This window comes from Carassius carassius, chromosome 38 (genome assembly GCF_963082965.1).
Source record: "Carassius carassius chromosome 38, fCarCar2.1, whole genome shotgun sequence".
NCBI lineage: Eukaryota > Metazoa > Chordata > Actinopteri > Cypriniformes > Cyprinidae > Carassius > Carassius carassius.
Window position 1 is genome coordinate 20411265 of NC_081792.1, and position 18291 is coordinate 20429555.

Below are 18291 nucleotides of genomic sequence, written 5' to 3' on the forward strand. Positions count from 1 at the left end.
TGGTTTTAGGGGAGATTGGGGCTAGTTGTCACAATTTTTCCCTCAGTGAATATTTTTCAGATTTTTGATATTTGATTTAACTAAAAATAGTTTTGTTTGTATTTCTAAGATAAACTTTTGGTACTGGATTGGATCATTGTTTGTCCAGTGTAAAATCTGGCTCCTGAAGCAGAACAATTTTTTTTGGATATTCAAGATATTCAACATTTTCACAGTTTTGCTCAGGAATTAAAAAAATATATACTACATATTTTACTGAACACAAAATCACAAAATTACAATTAAATATATAATTATGAAATACAAAGCTATTCATAAAATAGCAAAAATAAGTTTTCAGAAAATAAAGTCCTTGTGACAACTAGCCCTGTCCCCCAATTTACTTCTTTTGCAGCTGTATGTTCACTCCTGGGCTAAATAACTCCATGGGAATCCATTGTTTCTATTTCAAGTATTATCCGGTCCAAATGTTTGCACTGAATATTAGCATTTGGTATGAAAGGGCTTTAAGACCCACACCTAAGCAGGCATTTTTTATTACCCTCTTATGATCTGATAGGAAGTAACCCTTGACTTGTAATTCAGGGTTTTCAAGTCCCCTCTACATTTCCATACTCTCTGCACTGGTAGAAGTAATGGGATTTAATCATATAAAATTCATTTAGCTGATTCACAGCATGTAAAAAAAAAAAAAGAGTATTTTTGGCTATATTTATATGATTTCCATCCATCACTCTAGCAAGCTGATTTTGTACATGTAATTTAATTCAGACCTTCGTTCACAGTCACACTGACGGATGAATAATTCAAAATGTCAAGTGTTGAAATGAGTCATTATTAAATTCTTGTTTCTTTGTAACAATTTATTGAAAAGATCAGGCAGATGTGCTCCTCGAAATCACTTTCAATAGCCGGCTTATCAAAATTGGTGCTTTTTAAACTAAATTATTTGAAGGCTGAGTTAGTTTGTGCTAATGATGATGCACATGCCTTGACAGTGTCCCATCAACTCTTTGAGTCAGTCTCTCTGTTTCCCTCTATACAAAGGCTGCAAATTACATTTTGTATGCTGCTTCTATGGATCCGAGTTGTGCTTCATGTCTGGCTCACCTCTGGGGCTCTATCATTGCTGAGTTTCTTGTCTGCCTGTCTGCCATTTTCTTGTCAGAAAAGCATCGACTGTAAACTCTCTATATGCTTTTGGCTGGTTTAAGTTAGATAAAACATTGGTGTGATCTTGGTGATTTTGCCTCCAGGATTGGTGGAGATCCAGAGCTGTTGTGTGGCCGGGCAGAAATGGGCAGAAGAGAAGCAGCACTGCAACCGTATGCCTGTAAAAACAGAAGACCTCAACTCTGTATGTGGGTAAGCTGGCTGACTATTTCAATGCCTTGGTTATGCTCCTCAATACATCACAGAATCCTTTTTATATGTCCTCTGACCAGCAAAGTATATGTTGGTGACCCAAAAACCACCAACCACAAAAATGAAAGGCGTAGTTCACCCAAAAATTCAAATTCTGTCATCATTTACTTACCCACCGTTTGGTCCAAAACTGTATGAGGTTATTTCCCTTTTTGAGCACAAAAGAAGATATATTGAAGAACGATGGTAACTAGACAGCTGACGGTAGCCAATGACTTCCATATTATGCAAATCAATGGTTACCGTCAACTGTTTAATTACTAACATTCATCAAAAAAATAATCTTCTTTTGTGCTCAACAGAAAAAAGGAAACCCATATGGTTTTGGTACAACTTGAAGGTCAGTAAATGATGACAGAATTTGTATTTTTGGGTGAACTATCCCTTTTATAATGTTAAAAGCTACAGGACCAGTTGTGGCTTGTGAGCTTCTTTTGAGTATTCAGTCAAGCAGTAGCAGGGCAAGTTTATTAGTTTTTAATATAATATAATATAATATAATATAATATAATATAATATAATATAATATAATATAATATAATATAATATAATTAATATAATATAATATCATATCATATCATATAATATAATATAATATAATATAATATAATATAATATAATATAATATAATATAATATAATATAATATAATATAATATAATATAATATAATATAATATAATATAATATAAAACTGTTTCAAATTTGGGGGTTGGTAAGATTTAAAAAAATTTTTTAGAGGATTGCTCACCAAAGCAGAAAATACAGTTATATCAACAATACAGTAATAAAACAAGAATACTGTAAAATAATATTACAATTTAAAGTGACTTCTCTGTTCAGTCATTACTAAAGCCTTCAGTGCCACACGATCCTTCAGAAATCATTCAGTTATGATTATTTGGTGCACAAGAATTAACATAATAAATAACTATATACATGGGAAAGGTGTTGACAGCCTTTGTTTAAGAATCAGGTATTAAATTATGCTGATACTCTTTTTTTTCCTGCTTTGTTCAAGTGTGGTCCAGAAGCAGTGCTGTTCAGGTGCTCTAAGAGAGAGCAGGTGTCAGGCTGGCATGAATGCAGCAAGGGCCGGACATGCCTGTGAGGGAAACAGCCCACTCTGTGGAGAAGATTTCCAAATGGTAAGATCTTACATGGTGGCATCAAGCAGACTACACAATAAAAACTGTTTTTAAAGTCCACAGAGACCACAAAATAATGACAGAAAAATACTAATGATGTATAATCTCTGTGGGATTCCACATGTTTGGAAACATTCATTATTTTGGCAATTCAGAATTATTTACTAAATACTTGGTCTTGTGAATGGCTGAATATTACATGTCCAGGCCAAAAACTAAACATTTTTGTCTTAACCAGTTGTGAACACAACAAGCAGCATGACATTTTGTCTTTTGTCCAAACTTTTTCAGCTTAAACCCTCAAAAATGTTCTGATTGGCCATGATTGGCATGACACCACACATAATTTTCACTTTTAGTGTGGAAATGACTTGTTGGTCGACAGTTACATCACGACTAATAAGGATTCTTATAAAAGAAAATGCCATTTTTAATCAATATGTGTTATGTAGGATTGCTGTAACTGCTGTGCGCTGGGTCTGGGTTTGCGGAGGGAAGGTAAAGGTTGTGAAGCACATCAGCACCTGAGCTACCCATGTGGACATGTCTTCCTCACGTGCTGTGAGGAGGCAGAGGAAGAACTTGCTCCACCTATGATCAAGAAAAAACAGAGGCCTCAACCGACTGCTCTTCCTAAGAAAGGTGAAATACTTTTCTTTTACACAACCAAGTGTTTTGTTTTTACAGCAGAATGTACCCATGGTTTGCAATGTGTAATCTGTAGCATATGGCTGATTTCCAATGGCTGGGGGCTGGGGTGAGTGAGAGTTCATATTTTATTTTGACAAACAGATCTAGACAGGATGTCATGCCAAGAAAGCGTTGTCATGGAGACACACCATATGATGTGCAAGGAACACGAGGACCTGGAATGTCTCGGTTTTGAGCTGCATTTTTTAACACAAAAGTCCCAGTTATCTCTTAATCGCAGTGATTTATTTCGAGTTTATGTCTTCATGTTAACATCAGAGCCTCAATCATGATTTTGCTTGTTTGTTTTTTGAAGCCTGGCTCATATTTGGAAGCGTCTGAGGCCTTGATGTGTCTTGGCCTTCAGTTTCACATTCAAGTTCATCACACTGCTGACCGAGAGGTTGACATTGATGAATCAGAGGAAAGAAAGATGCCCAGAGCTGATTGGTCAGGTGTCACGTTACCGTTCAGAATAACACACAAAGATGCTGGCAAGCTGGGCTGAATCAGTAGCAGATGGCAGAGCAGGCTGTTGCTTTTCTGCCCATGCCAGCAAACTTTCCTTCTGTCTCAAATGTTTCAGTTGACAAATTTCACTAATTTTTTAACAGGATTTGCATGGAAACATTGTTATCTTTTTGGATTTCTATTCATCCTGTGAAATGTGCTATGTGTTTACCCTGTGATGAGACCTGATATTAGATTTAGAAACAGACTGTGTGCACTCCAGAAATCGATTTTAATTCTTTTTTTTTTTTTTTTTTTTTGCTGCTGCTGCTTTTTAAATTCAGATTTGTTCAAATGAGCTAATGCAACACAATTATTTCTTCTTAACCTGATCTCATTACGTGAAATCTATTTAAATTTGGAAAAAGAATGTTTTCTAATTATTTTTGTACTGGGATTACATTTGGAGAAAATCCATCAGAAATCCAGATCAACACAGACACAGAAGACAAAGAGTCAAGATTCATTCATTCATTACCTGCCTGTGCATGGTTTATTTAACTTCAAAGTAAAATATGTATTTTTATTATTCTTTAAATATGTTTTTAACTTGTTAAATGGCATCTAATATAAAATATATTTATATAAAAAATAATCCATGTTTGATAAAAAGGCAAGAGAAAAAAAATGCATTAAATGCAAATAAGTTGTAATAGTTTTTCATACTTTTTATCTAAAATAACCTGCCTGTGAAGTTTATTTAATTTAGTACTCTGCTCAATACAATTATTTTATATTAAGGCACATTTGTGAACATGGTCTAATAAATTACGTGGTGGAAAATTGCTTGGAAATTTCCCTCAGTTTAATTAATGCATTAAATCTGTTTGTGGCTTACAGCTGAATAAAGTTTCACAACACTGTCCTGGCTTTTATTCTATCACCCTGAGTCCCAAAGTGCCATATCAATGTTACGGCAGACACTCATTGTGCAACTAGCACTACCACAGTTATCAGCAAAGCCCCAATCAATAGACCCAGGTCACTATTCCTTTCAATGAGACATAAAACCCAGACTTTACCTCTTGGTATGTCTCAAGTGGCACATTCCTTTGGCCCAGTGCCTTGCTTCCCCTAAAGAGCCTACCTGATATCCCGAGGCAAGGTGAGATTTGCTGTAGCCGTGTCAGTACATTAGGGCGTACTTATTTCCTTTTCATGGTGCACACACAGATGATGGAACACTAAAATAGGTTCAGTGAAATTGCCTCCATTCCGGTACCCACAGAGATGTCTGTTCTTTCTCTTTTTAATGAGTCTTTTGCTAACTACGTCAGGCTTTTCAGTTGCATCAGAGGTTTAAGCGATACAAAAACAGTTGAGAGGTAATTATTTTCATAAGGGCTGGTTTCTCAGGACCCCTGTCACCTCACACCCATAACGTGATTAATTATAGCGGAAATGTTTAATCTCTGTCTCGCTCCATTGCATTTACATTCAGTTAATGACTATGAGAAATATTTACTTCACACCAGCATGCTGTGTAAGGTGAAGCCGAGCCTGTTTATTATGTTTAGCCAGAAGTTCATTTCCAAGTCAGTCGAACACTTTGCCAAATCGGTGCGCAATGCTGGAAAGCCTGGGTCAGTTGTTGTGTAGAATAAGGTGATTTGGGATTGACAGGACATGATTGGCAGATGGAGGACACACAGGGCGTGACAGGAACAGCTGGCAGCAGTGAAATGACAGATGTTGACTGGCGTGTTGCTTTAATATGTATTATTTTTATGTATGAATAGTCCTTTATTGCCGTGTCATGCTGGTTGACATCTGGTTTATCCTTCATCAGAGACACAATTTTCATTATGTATTATTAAATTATATTCATATATTATTATTTTTTTTATAAACATGTATTTATTGAATTTTAACAGTTTACAAAAACCTATAACAGTCAAACTATAAAAGAATCCACTCCCCACACCCCAAAGGAGAACAAAACAAAAAAAAAACTGGGTAATGACATTATATAATCATACATAGCTTAGGAGGTATCAACAGTTAGGGACATATCGCCTTCAAGTGTCCAGAGTTTCCTCGACTTCACAGTTCTCCAAGAATGCAAGAAAGGGATTCCAAATCTCTTTGAATTTGGCTGATTTCTTTACATTAATGTATTATTGATAAAAGTTCAGTTGAGAAACAGTATCGACTGATCAGCATAGTAAAACACCTTGATACATATATCACTGATTTAAAAACAAACAAAAAAATTTAATTTTGGATATTAAGTTCAAGATGTCATGAAATAAATGATCCTTGGATTGTTTTGGAGGAAAAAAATATATATATTTACTGTATATATTGTTAATAATTTAAATAGAATAAGGAATGAAGCTCATTGGTTTTAAAACATTCCTGATATTTGAAAAAACTTACAAATCCTGCAAATCACTTTCCCAAAAGTTAGTGTGAAAGCCATAATGTGAAAAAAGAAAAGAAAAGAAATTGGAAATATTATCAAAGAGAGGACCCCTGTAGCCCCTTATGACTGTCATGCCATTTCAGATGGCATTAATGATAACTATTCAGGGCATTTCGAAGGGAGACAATCACAGCAGCTGTTCCAGACAGAAGTGCTCAAAAATAACTTCTTCAAAGGGCCCTTCAAATCAAACGCTTTCTATGAGTCAAAGTCTGTAAGTCTCTCAAAATAACAGTCAATTAATTTTTTTATGACATGGGAAGGTTATTTCAGGTTCACATCAAATTGTTTTATCCCCCGATAAAATGTGTAAAACAATTTTTTACTTTAAAATGTTAGGTTGAGTAATGTATTTATGTTATGTTATTTCATTAAATTGAAACCTTTGTTAAAAAAAAAAAAACATATAAAGATTTTCTAATACCCATGAAATCAACATTAATACAGATATACTGTGAAATTAACTTTGCATTTCTAATTTTGGTTTTTAAATCAGATTTTAAAATATGTTTTTCATTAAATCCTCATTTTGAAAATGATTACCAATGACATTTAGGGATACACAATATATATAAAGTACAGTTATCAGCTGACAGAGTAGATTTTCTTATTTATTTAATTCATTTAAAAAAAAAAGAAACGTAAATTTTTTTCAGATAACGTTAAAAGAAATAGTGATGATAATTTCCATAAAAATGTTCTCATCCTTAGGCCGTCCAAAAAGTAGATGAGTTTGTTTCTTCATCAAAACAGTTTTGGAGAAATTTAGCATCACATCACTTGCTCACCAGGGGATTGTCTGCAGTGAGTGGGTGCCGTCAGAAGTTCAGACAGCTGAGAAAAACTTCATAATAATCCACATGTAATCCAAACACACAGCTATTCACTTCACAAGATGTTTTGTCGGACTGAATTTGTGTGGATTGCTTGTGGATTATGATGTTTTTATCAGCTGCTTGAAAGGTCATTCTGATGGCACCCATTCATAGCAGAGGATTCACTGGTAGGCAAGTAATGTACAGAGGTGGAGAGTAACGAATTACATTTACTCGCGTTACTGTAATTGAGTAGCTTTTTTGTGTACTAATACTTTTTAAAGTAATTTTTTAAATCTGTAATTTTACTTTTACTTAAGTATATTTTGTTTAAAGTATTGTACTTCGCTACATTTTAAAACACATTAATTACTGAGTAAAAAAAAAAAAAAAAAATCGCTCCCTGGAAACTTCGTCAGAAAATAATGGGCAGGAGGGCACACTGGCGCTAAAATCACAAGAAAGATGCAGACGGTCAAAACAGGCGTTAGTGATGCAGACACCGCTGAAAACGAAACCCCGTCATATTCTGAAGTTGAACTCGAAGGAAATGAAGTGAACCCCTGGCCATATGTATGCTCTATTATGCAGTGTAAGCTGTACTTGCCTAGGAAGACCAAACTAGCAGCTTATAAAATCTCGACAAAACATCAACCCTTCGCAAGAATGTAGAGGTAAGCTAAATAATTACATCGTTGCATTGGTGGTTAAAATGAAGCTTTGACATTTTAGCAAGAGGTTTTGCACAAATTAGCCAAAAAGACAGTGGTGAGGAGTGTGCTATATATATCGTCTGTGATAATATCATAATTTTTGTTTTAATGATATGCGCGCGCATTTATAGTGCGTTCTTTCACTGTGTCTCCTAAAATGCATTTAGAATGATCACAAAATTGAAGATATAGGGGCAGAACAATTCACATATTTATATAATTTCATATATTAAATCAAAATCACACAAAGAAGGCTGTCTTTTCCTCCAAAAATCATCATGAATATATACATGCATACATACATATATATAACAGTTCAGTAAACAAGTTAATTAAGAGACTTGCGTTTTAGACACCATATTGCCTTTTTTAGCTCTATTTCTACAACAGAAAATAATTCCAAACACAGCCACCAAAGCACAGTTTTGCATCTCTGAGCAACGTGACAGTGTTTCGTTCCTGAATGAATCAATCGTTTAAATGATTCGGTTCAATCGCATTGACTCACTTATTAACAGTGACATGCTGACACATACTGGCCATTTTAATTTCACATTTAAAGTATCTTTTGATTTTTTTTTTATAATTAATTTCTTATCATTTCAAATGAGTATTCAACATTTTATGTCTTGTATATCAAAACATTATTCATGCATTTGTAACTGCAGGTTAAATGCATTCTTGTCCTGCACTAAACAGTGTAATACATCTAAATGCCACTTCCAATGAATATTCTGCATTTCCTCTGCATTAAAAGATGAGTTTGTTGATAATGATTTGCCTGGTAACAGCCCAAATGTTTTATTATTCTAAATAACTGATTCCTTTAATTAAAAACAACTAGTTTGAGATTAATAGACCTATCCCAGGGGTGTCAAACTCAGTTCCTGGAGGGCCATAGCCCTGCAGAGTTTAGTTCTAACCCTGCTTCAGCACACATATCATTTAGTTTTCAAATAAACCTAAATGATTAGATTAGCTGGATCAGGCGTGTTTAATTAGGGTTATATCTAAACTGTGCAGGACTGTGGCCCTCCAGGAACTGAGTTTGACAACCTTGGCCTGTCCCATTTTTGACTCCCTCCCACTGTTAAAATGTAATTAAGTAATTTTTACTCTGAGTAAATTTTAGATGAGCTACTTTTTACTTTTACTTGAGTAGATTTTTAGACTGGTACTTTTACTTGTACTTAAGTAAAATTTCATTAATGTAATGGTACTTTTACTTGAGTAGAATATTTTTGTACTCTTTCCATCTCTGGTAATGTACAGTAAATAAAGTAAATAGTCACATGCAAGAGGTATACAGTCATATCTAACTCTGTCTGATGACTTTGATCTTACTATCTCTTCCCTTCCTCAGTATCAGGCAGTCAGTTTCCGAAGCAAGCATTGTCGGTTGGGGATGTGGATCCTGCAGCAAATTCACTGGAGGATTTGAAGCATGATGACAAGTGCCAGAGATTTGCACCGCTCTGCCATCACACCTGCATCAACATTCGTGAATCCTACCTGTGCGCCTGCTACCCTGGATACACACTCCTGCAGGACGCCCGCACCTGTGTGCCAGGTAAGATCAGCCCCTCTTTGAGTTCTGATGACTTAGCATACAAAGAAAAACCCATGTACTTGTCTCATACAGAGTCAGTTTCATATAGAGTCAGTTTTGTATGTCAACAGTTTTTAGATTTAACAGGTGTAGATCAATAAAATATCCAATTTGAATATGCATAAAGATTGTTGAAAACCAGCAGGGTTTGTTATTTATAAACTTTCACAGCAGAGATCTGCTTCTGTATACAACATAGCTTATGCAAGTCTAGCCTTTATGCACTCAAAACACACATTATCAGCCCTGCATTAAATATATGTATTAATCTTAGTACCTGCTCAACATCCTGCCTGCACTGTGTGTGTGTTACTTAGATCTTATTTGGATTCAAAATTAACTCTGTGCTGTGAGTGCCTTTAGATACGTGCTTGTGTATACATTTTTTTTTACAAGATTTTTATGATGAGTCAGTGAATTAGACGTCCTGATATATTATTTTTCAAAACTTTGAACTCCAAGGAACCACATGAATAATATTAATTCATTATAAAACATATGTGATTTTACATAAAGATGAAATGCAGTAAAATTGCCATATAAATATCGCTGAATTATAGTATATATGTAGTTAGTTGCCAGGTCAGCATTTCGACCTTTATTTGAATTTTTTTTTTTTCATCTAATATTTATATTTTTGTAACACTGTTTGTAAGTTGGAAAGAAGGAGGTTGGAACTGGCAGACATTTAAATCAAACTTTAATAATAAATTTAATACAGCACAAAACAGCTCTCTCTCAACCTTAAAAATTTTTCAATTATCAAAAATTAGTTTTAGTTGTTTTTTGTTTTTGCTCACAGTAACAACACTGTATGTTATTTTAAACCTCTATAAGATTCATCTTAAAACATAAAACATAAATTTTTGAAGAATATTTTTTCAGTATTCTAAAATCATGGAGAACTTGGAGGAAAATTTTGAAAAAGCAACATAAAAGTATCGTAAAAGTGATCCATACAACTTATATTCCACGTCTATAAGTAAATAATTCAACTCAAAAGTGTTCATTTCTGGGTGAACATCTCGGTTACATACAGTATGTAACCTTTGTTTCTTGAAGGAGGGAAAGGAGATGTTAAGTCAGTGACTGACGAATTGGGATCTTGCTTGAAAGCCCCAATCACCCTAAAAAATAATCAGTTTTTGTTGCTTTGCAACCTGAAATGAAGATGGACACAGTTTTTGTTTCATCCAGCAGTATTTACACAATTTATAACATCCAAGTGAAAGATATAACACCAAAAAAAAAAAAAAAAAAAAGTCAGACTATGGGCTGAACGTTCTGCAGCTCCTCTGTGAGACATGCTGTCATTTTAAATAATGAGAAAAGAGATCTTCTGCAGAGGGGAGAGTTCTTTTTCCCAGTTGACCAGACGTGCCAGATGGGTGAGGTGATGAGTACCAGGTCCCTGTATTTGGCCTGTGTCTCGGTGACTGGCTCATTTTGGCACACCCGCGAACACAAACACAACATACCTCGCGAGTGGGCCAAAATGAGCCAGTCACCGAGATCATGAACAGAACAAGGGCGGCCTCCACGATCTTCGTAAAGACATGGGGTGACAGGGACATCCCAAAGGGTAGGACCTTGTACTGATATACTCGCCCTTCCAACATAAAGCATAGAATATTCTGTTTCAAGGGAGGATAGAGACATGAAATTGTGCGTCCTTCAGGTCGACCACTGCAAACCAATTTTGGGGCCAAATGCACTCGAAGATGCGTTTCTGCGTTAACATCTTGAATGGGAGCTTGTGAAATGCATGATTCAAGACATGCAGTTCCAAGATTGGTCATAACCCACTGCCTTTCTTTGGTACTATGAAGTTCGGGTTGTAAAACCAGACTTCATGTCAGCTGGAGGGTCTTGCTCTATCGTGTCCTATGCCAGTAGGACTGCAATTTTCCACACACAGGACATTCGCATTCTTGCCCGCCAATGAGGTGAACCAAATGCCATTGAACCTGGGCGCTGGGCGAACTGAATCGCATAGCAGAGTCTTACTTTCTGAATGAGCCAGAGATTGGAAAGAGCCAAAGACCATGCAAGCAGGACTAATGGGACCACAGATGTACCTGCAGCTGTGTAGCACTCGCCAGACCCCAAAGTTCCACTGAGGGAATGACAGAAGTAATGTGAGAATCCATTGTGTCCACAAATTGTGAACTCTTGACTACTGGCAATAGAGGGGGATGAGAGTGGCAAGGCCCAGTGTCACTCACTATCATCTGAACCCTCTTGTGACCCTGAGATTGAGGAAACTGCTCTTTCTTTGAGAGATTAAGTACCCATGAATGAGGGGTCATCGGTGTCAACTGAAGGAAAAATAAATAAAAGATTGTCCACACTGTGTTCCTCTGGGGAAAGGAGCAGTGCGGTCACCGACTCATGAAGTGCAACTTCCTCCATCTCCAGGTTGCCCGTCTCAGGTACTATGCTTCGCTGGACGCTTAGAAGGTGCAGTGGAGGCTGGGATGGGTAGCGTCTGCTTCCTGTGTCTCGCTCCTCACTGCACCCTAGGTGGAGGCTGCTGCTTGTGCTTTACGGGAGCAGAGGGGGATTAGGATGCCCTCTGCAATGAGCATGTTGGGGGACTGCCGCAGGTGGCTGGGTGGCAGCAGCAGGATGTGTTTAATCACTATCGTCTGCTTCTGTATTGCAGAAAATTGCTGAGCAAAGTTCTTGACAGCATCACTGAAGAGGCCGCCCTGAGAGATCAGGGAGTCAAGAAAATGAGTTTTGTCAGCATCCCACAGATATGCCAGGGTCAGGTTCCTGGACCAGAAGTGAGGACATCGTCTGCCCAAGGGAGCACACAGTGACTTTCGTTGCCCGGAGGGTGAGATCCGTAACTGTGTGCAGATCCTGCATCAATTCTGGGTCAGCACTACCCTTGTGCAATTCCTTGAGTGCCTTGGCTTGATAGACTTGCAGGAGCGCCATGACATGCAGGGAGGAAGCGGCCTGTCCAGTGGCACTGTAAGCATTGGGTGCTAAAGTGGATGAGAACTAATAGACCTTGGATGGGAGACATGGGCGACCCTGCCAGGTGGCAGCACTTTGCTGGCAAAGCTGCATCGCAACTGCAGGTTCAACCTGAGGAATCTCCAAGTATCCCTTGGCCACCTCGCCTTCGAGGGTAGTGAGGGTGGAGGAGGCACTAGCAGTGTCACACCCATGCTTGCTCTTTTAATAAGTCTTTTAATAAATCTTTTAATGCTTAAATGCTCTGGGGATAGCTAAAAACAACAGGCACTCTGCACCACTGTCTCAATGACCACCGCGTCACACCAACACACAGAAGAGCTTGCTTAAAGATGAAAGAAGAGCAGAGAAGTATTAAATGCTTGGCTCCGAAGCAAAAGATGAATAAGTGAGATGCGATGCTTCCTTGCATACTCTGAGTAAATGGTTGTGGATTGAGATGCAAATCTCACTCACCAGTATACATTGGTTTGTTTTGTACCACTTGAAGGTGATTGGAGCTCTCAGGCAAGATCCCAATTATTCAGTCACTGATGTAACATTGAACGTGACTGACTGATAGGGAACTATTCCTAAAGATTCTACCTTTGTGTTGCCTGATTCACTGCAGTTTGTAATTATTTATCTTGCTTCCCTAGTTATATGGCCAAACCCTAGCAATGCCACTGCACGATGGGATTGCCATCATGTGTCAATATTGGACGTGTTGATAGAGAAATTGTTGTTCTGCTCCAGTGTGAAACTTGATTCATGATCTCATGTCTGGAATGAACTAATGATACAGTGCAAACTTCTCTCCAGTAATCTTCAGCTGACTTTAGGAATGGTAGGAATTCTGATGACAAGATATATGTTGGCAAATGTCACAAATCAAAGCACTTTCCATAATTTATCATCTGGTCATGATTAAATGTTGGAGAAAAACTCTCCATCATATGCAGTTATTCTAAGGCCATCTAACAGATGCAGAATGAAAAAGAATGACTCACTGTTTTCTCTCTCTTTTTTCCACAGAGAACCAGGAAGAAGACAACAGAGTAGGTGAGGAAGACAGGCTGCTTACTGTAGCTCCAGCAAGACAAGAAACTGCAACTCAAACCCTGGACTTACGTAACCCATGTTCAGGTATGTGGTATACGATGCCATCGATCTCATTGGTTTTCACTATAACAATAAACATGGTAGCATATTTTATTATTACATTATAGTTATGTAATATATTAATAATTATATAGTTTTATAATATTTATCATACATACAAAATGTTATTTATATTGACTATTAACCTCATTTTATTAGTTTTTGTACCTTATACAGCATCACATATGCAATAGTATATAAAAATGCAAAAATACTGTTTACATTTTTTTTTTTTGTAGCTTTATTTATTATTTTGATCAGTAGCCGGCCTATTAGTCATGTCTTGACATATTGGGTTGTTTTGATGTGCATATAACATTGTTCTTTCAATTGTCATGAGATGGACACACTATTTCAATGATCTGTAACATTCTGGCACTGTGACAGAGAACTAAATTCCAGATTGTGTAGCCTCTCACAGGTTCTGTAAGGTCATTCTAATGTTCTGCACTACATATGTTATCTTAATAGAAACATGCTGAACAGAGAAGGAAAATCATCACTGACTCTTTTTCCCTCCTCATCCAGCTGGCCATCCAGAAGATATAGCACTTTACAAGATAAAGTCTGTAGTACGCCACAAGGTTTAGTGTATATCTGGTTTGGGACTGATGGTAGGCGTTTAAGGACTTAAGCATTTACTGGAAGTCTGTGTTGTCTGGGGTACTGTCGTGTTTCTGGAGTATCAATCAATACGGAAATGATCTGGAAGTATCTGGGCGACTCATTAAGTCATGCTGATTACAGTTTAATTTTCAAGTAAATCTGTTAGGGCCATACAGAAGGCCCAGCCTGGTGCTTTTATATCTGGGCTCTTGCTTCTAAAATGAAAAATTAAAACCATAAAAAAATGTTTCATCACTTGAAATAAATGGAAAAGGAAATAAAATGAAATATACTGTATCTAAAAACTAGCTGCCAAGGCATCCATTCTCATTTTCTTTTAGTTTAACTTTAAGTACTAAAAGAACTAAAACTGAAATTGAAATAACTATAGACATATTTAAGAATAAAAATAATAACAAATGACAAATGACTACTAAAACTTGTCAATTAATTTAAAATGTAAAAATAAAACCAAATTTAAACTATTATTATACACTATAACATTACATTAATGATACCAAACATAACACAAATTTAAACATCTTCTATGTGTTCACAGCAGTGTTTTAAACATTATTTTTAATTTAATTTTAATTTTAATTTTAATTTTAATTTTAATTTTAATTTTAATTTTAATTTTAATTTTAATTTTAATTTAATTTAATTTATTATTTTATTATTTTTATTTTTTTATTATTATTATTTATTTTTTTCATGACATTTGATAATTCTCACACAACATCCTGGAAAGTCTTTTCAGGTTTGAGGTATCATTCATGTCTATAGCACAAATTTTGCAACTTTTAATACTTAGGGGGTTGTTCAAATCCTTATAACCTCAAATATGAACAATAACAATAGTGTTCCTTGCTGTAGTAGGTATAATGTAATGTCTAAAAAAGAAGTGTGAAAGATTCATTAACTGAGTTTTGCTATGGTCTGCAGGTAATGGGCCCTGCTCTCAGAAGTGCTCTGTTGTTAGAGGACTGGCCCAATGTTCCTGTTTCCCAGGATTCTCTCTGATGGCTGATGGACACACCTGTGAGGGTAAAGTACTCTAAATTGGTCTAAAACTACACACAAAATCACTTCTCAGCACAGCTGTCAGAAAACCCTGATAACTTTGGTAACAAAAAATATGTTCTTCGAAAGTTTTGCTAACATTCCCATTAAGTTATGAAAACAGTTTGTGAGGTAACAGAGCTCCCCACTGAGCCACTGTGCTGCCCTGCTTATAGTAATGTTGATATTATTTAAATTATGAAAATTAATTAATTTCTTAAAGCCACAGGTATAGATTTTAAAATGAACAGAAATTTTAAGTACTAAAAACTGTTTAGACACATTTTTAAGAGTATTTGCCTTTTTCCAGAGTGCATTAAATGTTTCAGTTACAAAAATAATAAATAAGACTTTCACTTTAAAATTGACATTTTACTGTAGTAGTATTGTAGTACTACTGTCATTTTACTGTATTAGTTCACTAAGAGTTAATGGGAAAGTTAACTTAACTTTAGAGGATAATTTTTTTGTTAGATGGGATGAAGTCAGTGTATATACAACATGCAGTCATTGTTTATTCCTTATGCATGTCTTGTGACTACGTTGTCTTCAATTTTCTTTAATGATCAAACAAGTAGTAATGCTTAAAAAAAATTGATGAACGTCCAACTAAACCATTCCAAAAAATATGTTCCATGTATGATGTATATATAACGTTTTTGTTTCAAATTTTTAAAGACCAGATAACTTTGAACAAACATTCATTCAAACATTCTTCAAGTAAAAATAACATCATAAGGATGTTGTTCCAAGAACGTTTTATCTCAATGATATGAGAATGTACACAAAGTAAAAATAACAGTTTAAGGATGTTCCATGGATGTGATAATAATGAAAACATTCAGCAAATAAAAATATTATAAGGATGCTCTGTGAATATTATTCATTGAATGTTTTCTCTCAACATTATAATAACATTCATTAACTACAAATAATAGCATAAGGATGTCTTAAGAACTTCTAAGAACATTTTCTCTCCACGTTACGAGAACGTAATTGACTATCAATAACATTATAAGAACGTCCAATAAACATTATCTTCAGAATGTTTTGTCCTAACATTTACATAACTTTGAAAGAACGTCAGTGAAAGTTATGGGAAAGTTCCCTGTTTGCTAGGAAAACTGTCATACCCCACTAATCAATCCTTTATTGGACTGAATCACTCATGTATAACAGTTATGCCCAAAGGATTAAGACAAAAGATTTTTCATGACCTGAACATCACAGTCTTACCTGAGGACCTGCTTCCTTCTTCTTTGCTGATCCATGACCATTTACTCTCCTTCAGCCCTGACTACAATAATAAACAGTGACCTCAGCCTCGGGTTCGACAGCTCAGCTCTCTCACAATACATCTTCCTGTCTGATCTGACACTTTTACTGCATGTTTATTTAATGGACTGATAGTATTGCAGACAATATATTTCAAGGTCTTTCCAATCCATATCCTGAACTTGTCATGGAGGGTGCTAATAAAATTCCCATGCACAGCTGTTACTATAAACCGGATCAGAAACACAATATTTTGTTGATACAGAGTTCTTTATTTAATTTACGGTATGACACCTGACCATATACAACTGTGACAGGTGAAAAATGCGATACAGTAAAAAATTTTTTTATGTAATGTATTAAATATACTAAAATACATAAATGCAATTAAAAACATCCTTAGACTCCTTTATTTATACTTTTTTTTAAAAACACTTTTCAATGATTTTTTTCAACATTCAAAGGATTTGGGTTTATGTTGTACTATTTTAAATTGCAATGAGGATATCAAAATGTGATGTGGATTAATAACATTAAATGGCCTGTCAGTTCTGTCAGTTGTGACCAATATTAGCTTTATATCATACAGTCTGGTATAAAATACTGTTTATTTGGACAGTTTTTTGTCTATTTCATATTCTCTGATTGACTTAAGCTTGTTTTGAATTAATTACTGTGACATTCAACAACAATTAATACTGTGTATTTGACTGAAACTTGAATTGCCTACATGAGGCACAACATAAATGTCAAATTTTACTATATACTTGATTCAGGAGACCTAAACTGTAAATCCATGTAATTTTTGGATGTGAGGACAATTTAAAGGAAGATAAAATTGAATTGGCTTCAGCTGAGAGGGCAGTTTTCACTGTTGAATTATCTCAGTATTTCAAGAGTTTATTTCTCTCTCTTTCTGTGTCTCTCCGTCAAAGCCTTCCCATATGCTGAATGTGGGTGGGCAGAGACCTTGATTTCGTTTTTGGAAGTAACAAAATCAAGCTTGACTTGCTTTGCTTTAGAGCCAAAAACTTATAGAAACTGGATGCATTTTTTAAATGAAATGTTTTAGTATTAGCTATCATTTAACATATCATATCAATTTACATTTCCAAATGCAAAATAGAAGACTACATATTTAAATCCTTCCTGGAGTTTCTCTAGCATCTGTTTCTCTTTGTAAGCCATATTCACATGGTAAACATTAAGAGTTATAGATTCATAAAGCCATGCTTGCATTTGATTTTGCCACAAAGAAACCCCATTTTGAACAACAATAAAATGGTTGATTAACTGAGAGCAAACCTCATTATTAGAAACAAAACCTGGTCTGGTTTTATACCTCGTAAAATGCTAGTTTGAATTCATGATGGTGGAGGTGGCATTTATATATTACATGTGTGTTTGCATCTGTGCATGTGTTGTTTTCTTCCACTAAACTGTTGTGCACCTTAGATGTGAATGAGTGCACTAGCGGCAGACACAAGTGCTCTCGGTGACATGGTGTGTGTGAACCGAGAGGGGTCCTACCAGTGTGTGCGGCTGAATGAGATGTGCTATGAGGGCCTTATTCTCAACCAGAATAGAGATTGTGTGGGTAAGAGGTTTCAACTGGCACTGTGGGACCATTTTAGCTCACTGTTTGGGCATGTTTGTCCATTGCTTGCCCAGATAAACACTCACTATACACAAGGAGGAAATACAAAACTCATCGGCATGCTCTTACAACTAGCTCAAATACATATGTTTGCATTATGGGTATTATGTTTGCTCAGAATTCTCACCAGCAGCTGTGTTGCCTTCCTCCAGACATAACCAAAACATAGCAGGCATTAGTGGTTAGCATACACGAATGTCTCAATTTATTACAAAACAGTTTGATTCTTG

The 18291-nt window shown here is 35.8% G+C and overlaps 1 protein-coding gene across 4 annotated transcripts in view; it reads left to right on the forward strand.

The window, feature by feature from the left end:
* The window catches only part of LOC132119535 (fibulin-2-like), a 79605-nt gene that overhangs the window by 39848 nt on the left and 21466 nt on the right, over positions 1 to 18291 (forward strand). For all 4 annotated transcript variants that reach the window (XM_059529581.1, XM_059529580.1, XM_059529582.1 and 1 more), the window contains 6 exons: positions 1257 to 1365; positions 2445 to 2571; positions 3024 to 3213; positions 9088 to 9294; positions 13336 to 13446; positions 15013 to 15114. In XM_059529581.1, coding sequence (XP_059385564.1) covers positions 1257 to 1365; positions 2445 to 2571; positions 3024 to 3213; positions 9088 to 9294; positions 13336 to 13446; positions 15013 to 15114 — 846 coding nt within the window. The remainder of the gene's footprint in view (positions 1 to 1256; positions 1366 to 2444; positions 2572 to 3023; positions 3214 to 9087; positions 9295 to 13335; positions 13447 to 15012; positions 15115 to 18291) is intronic.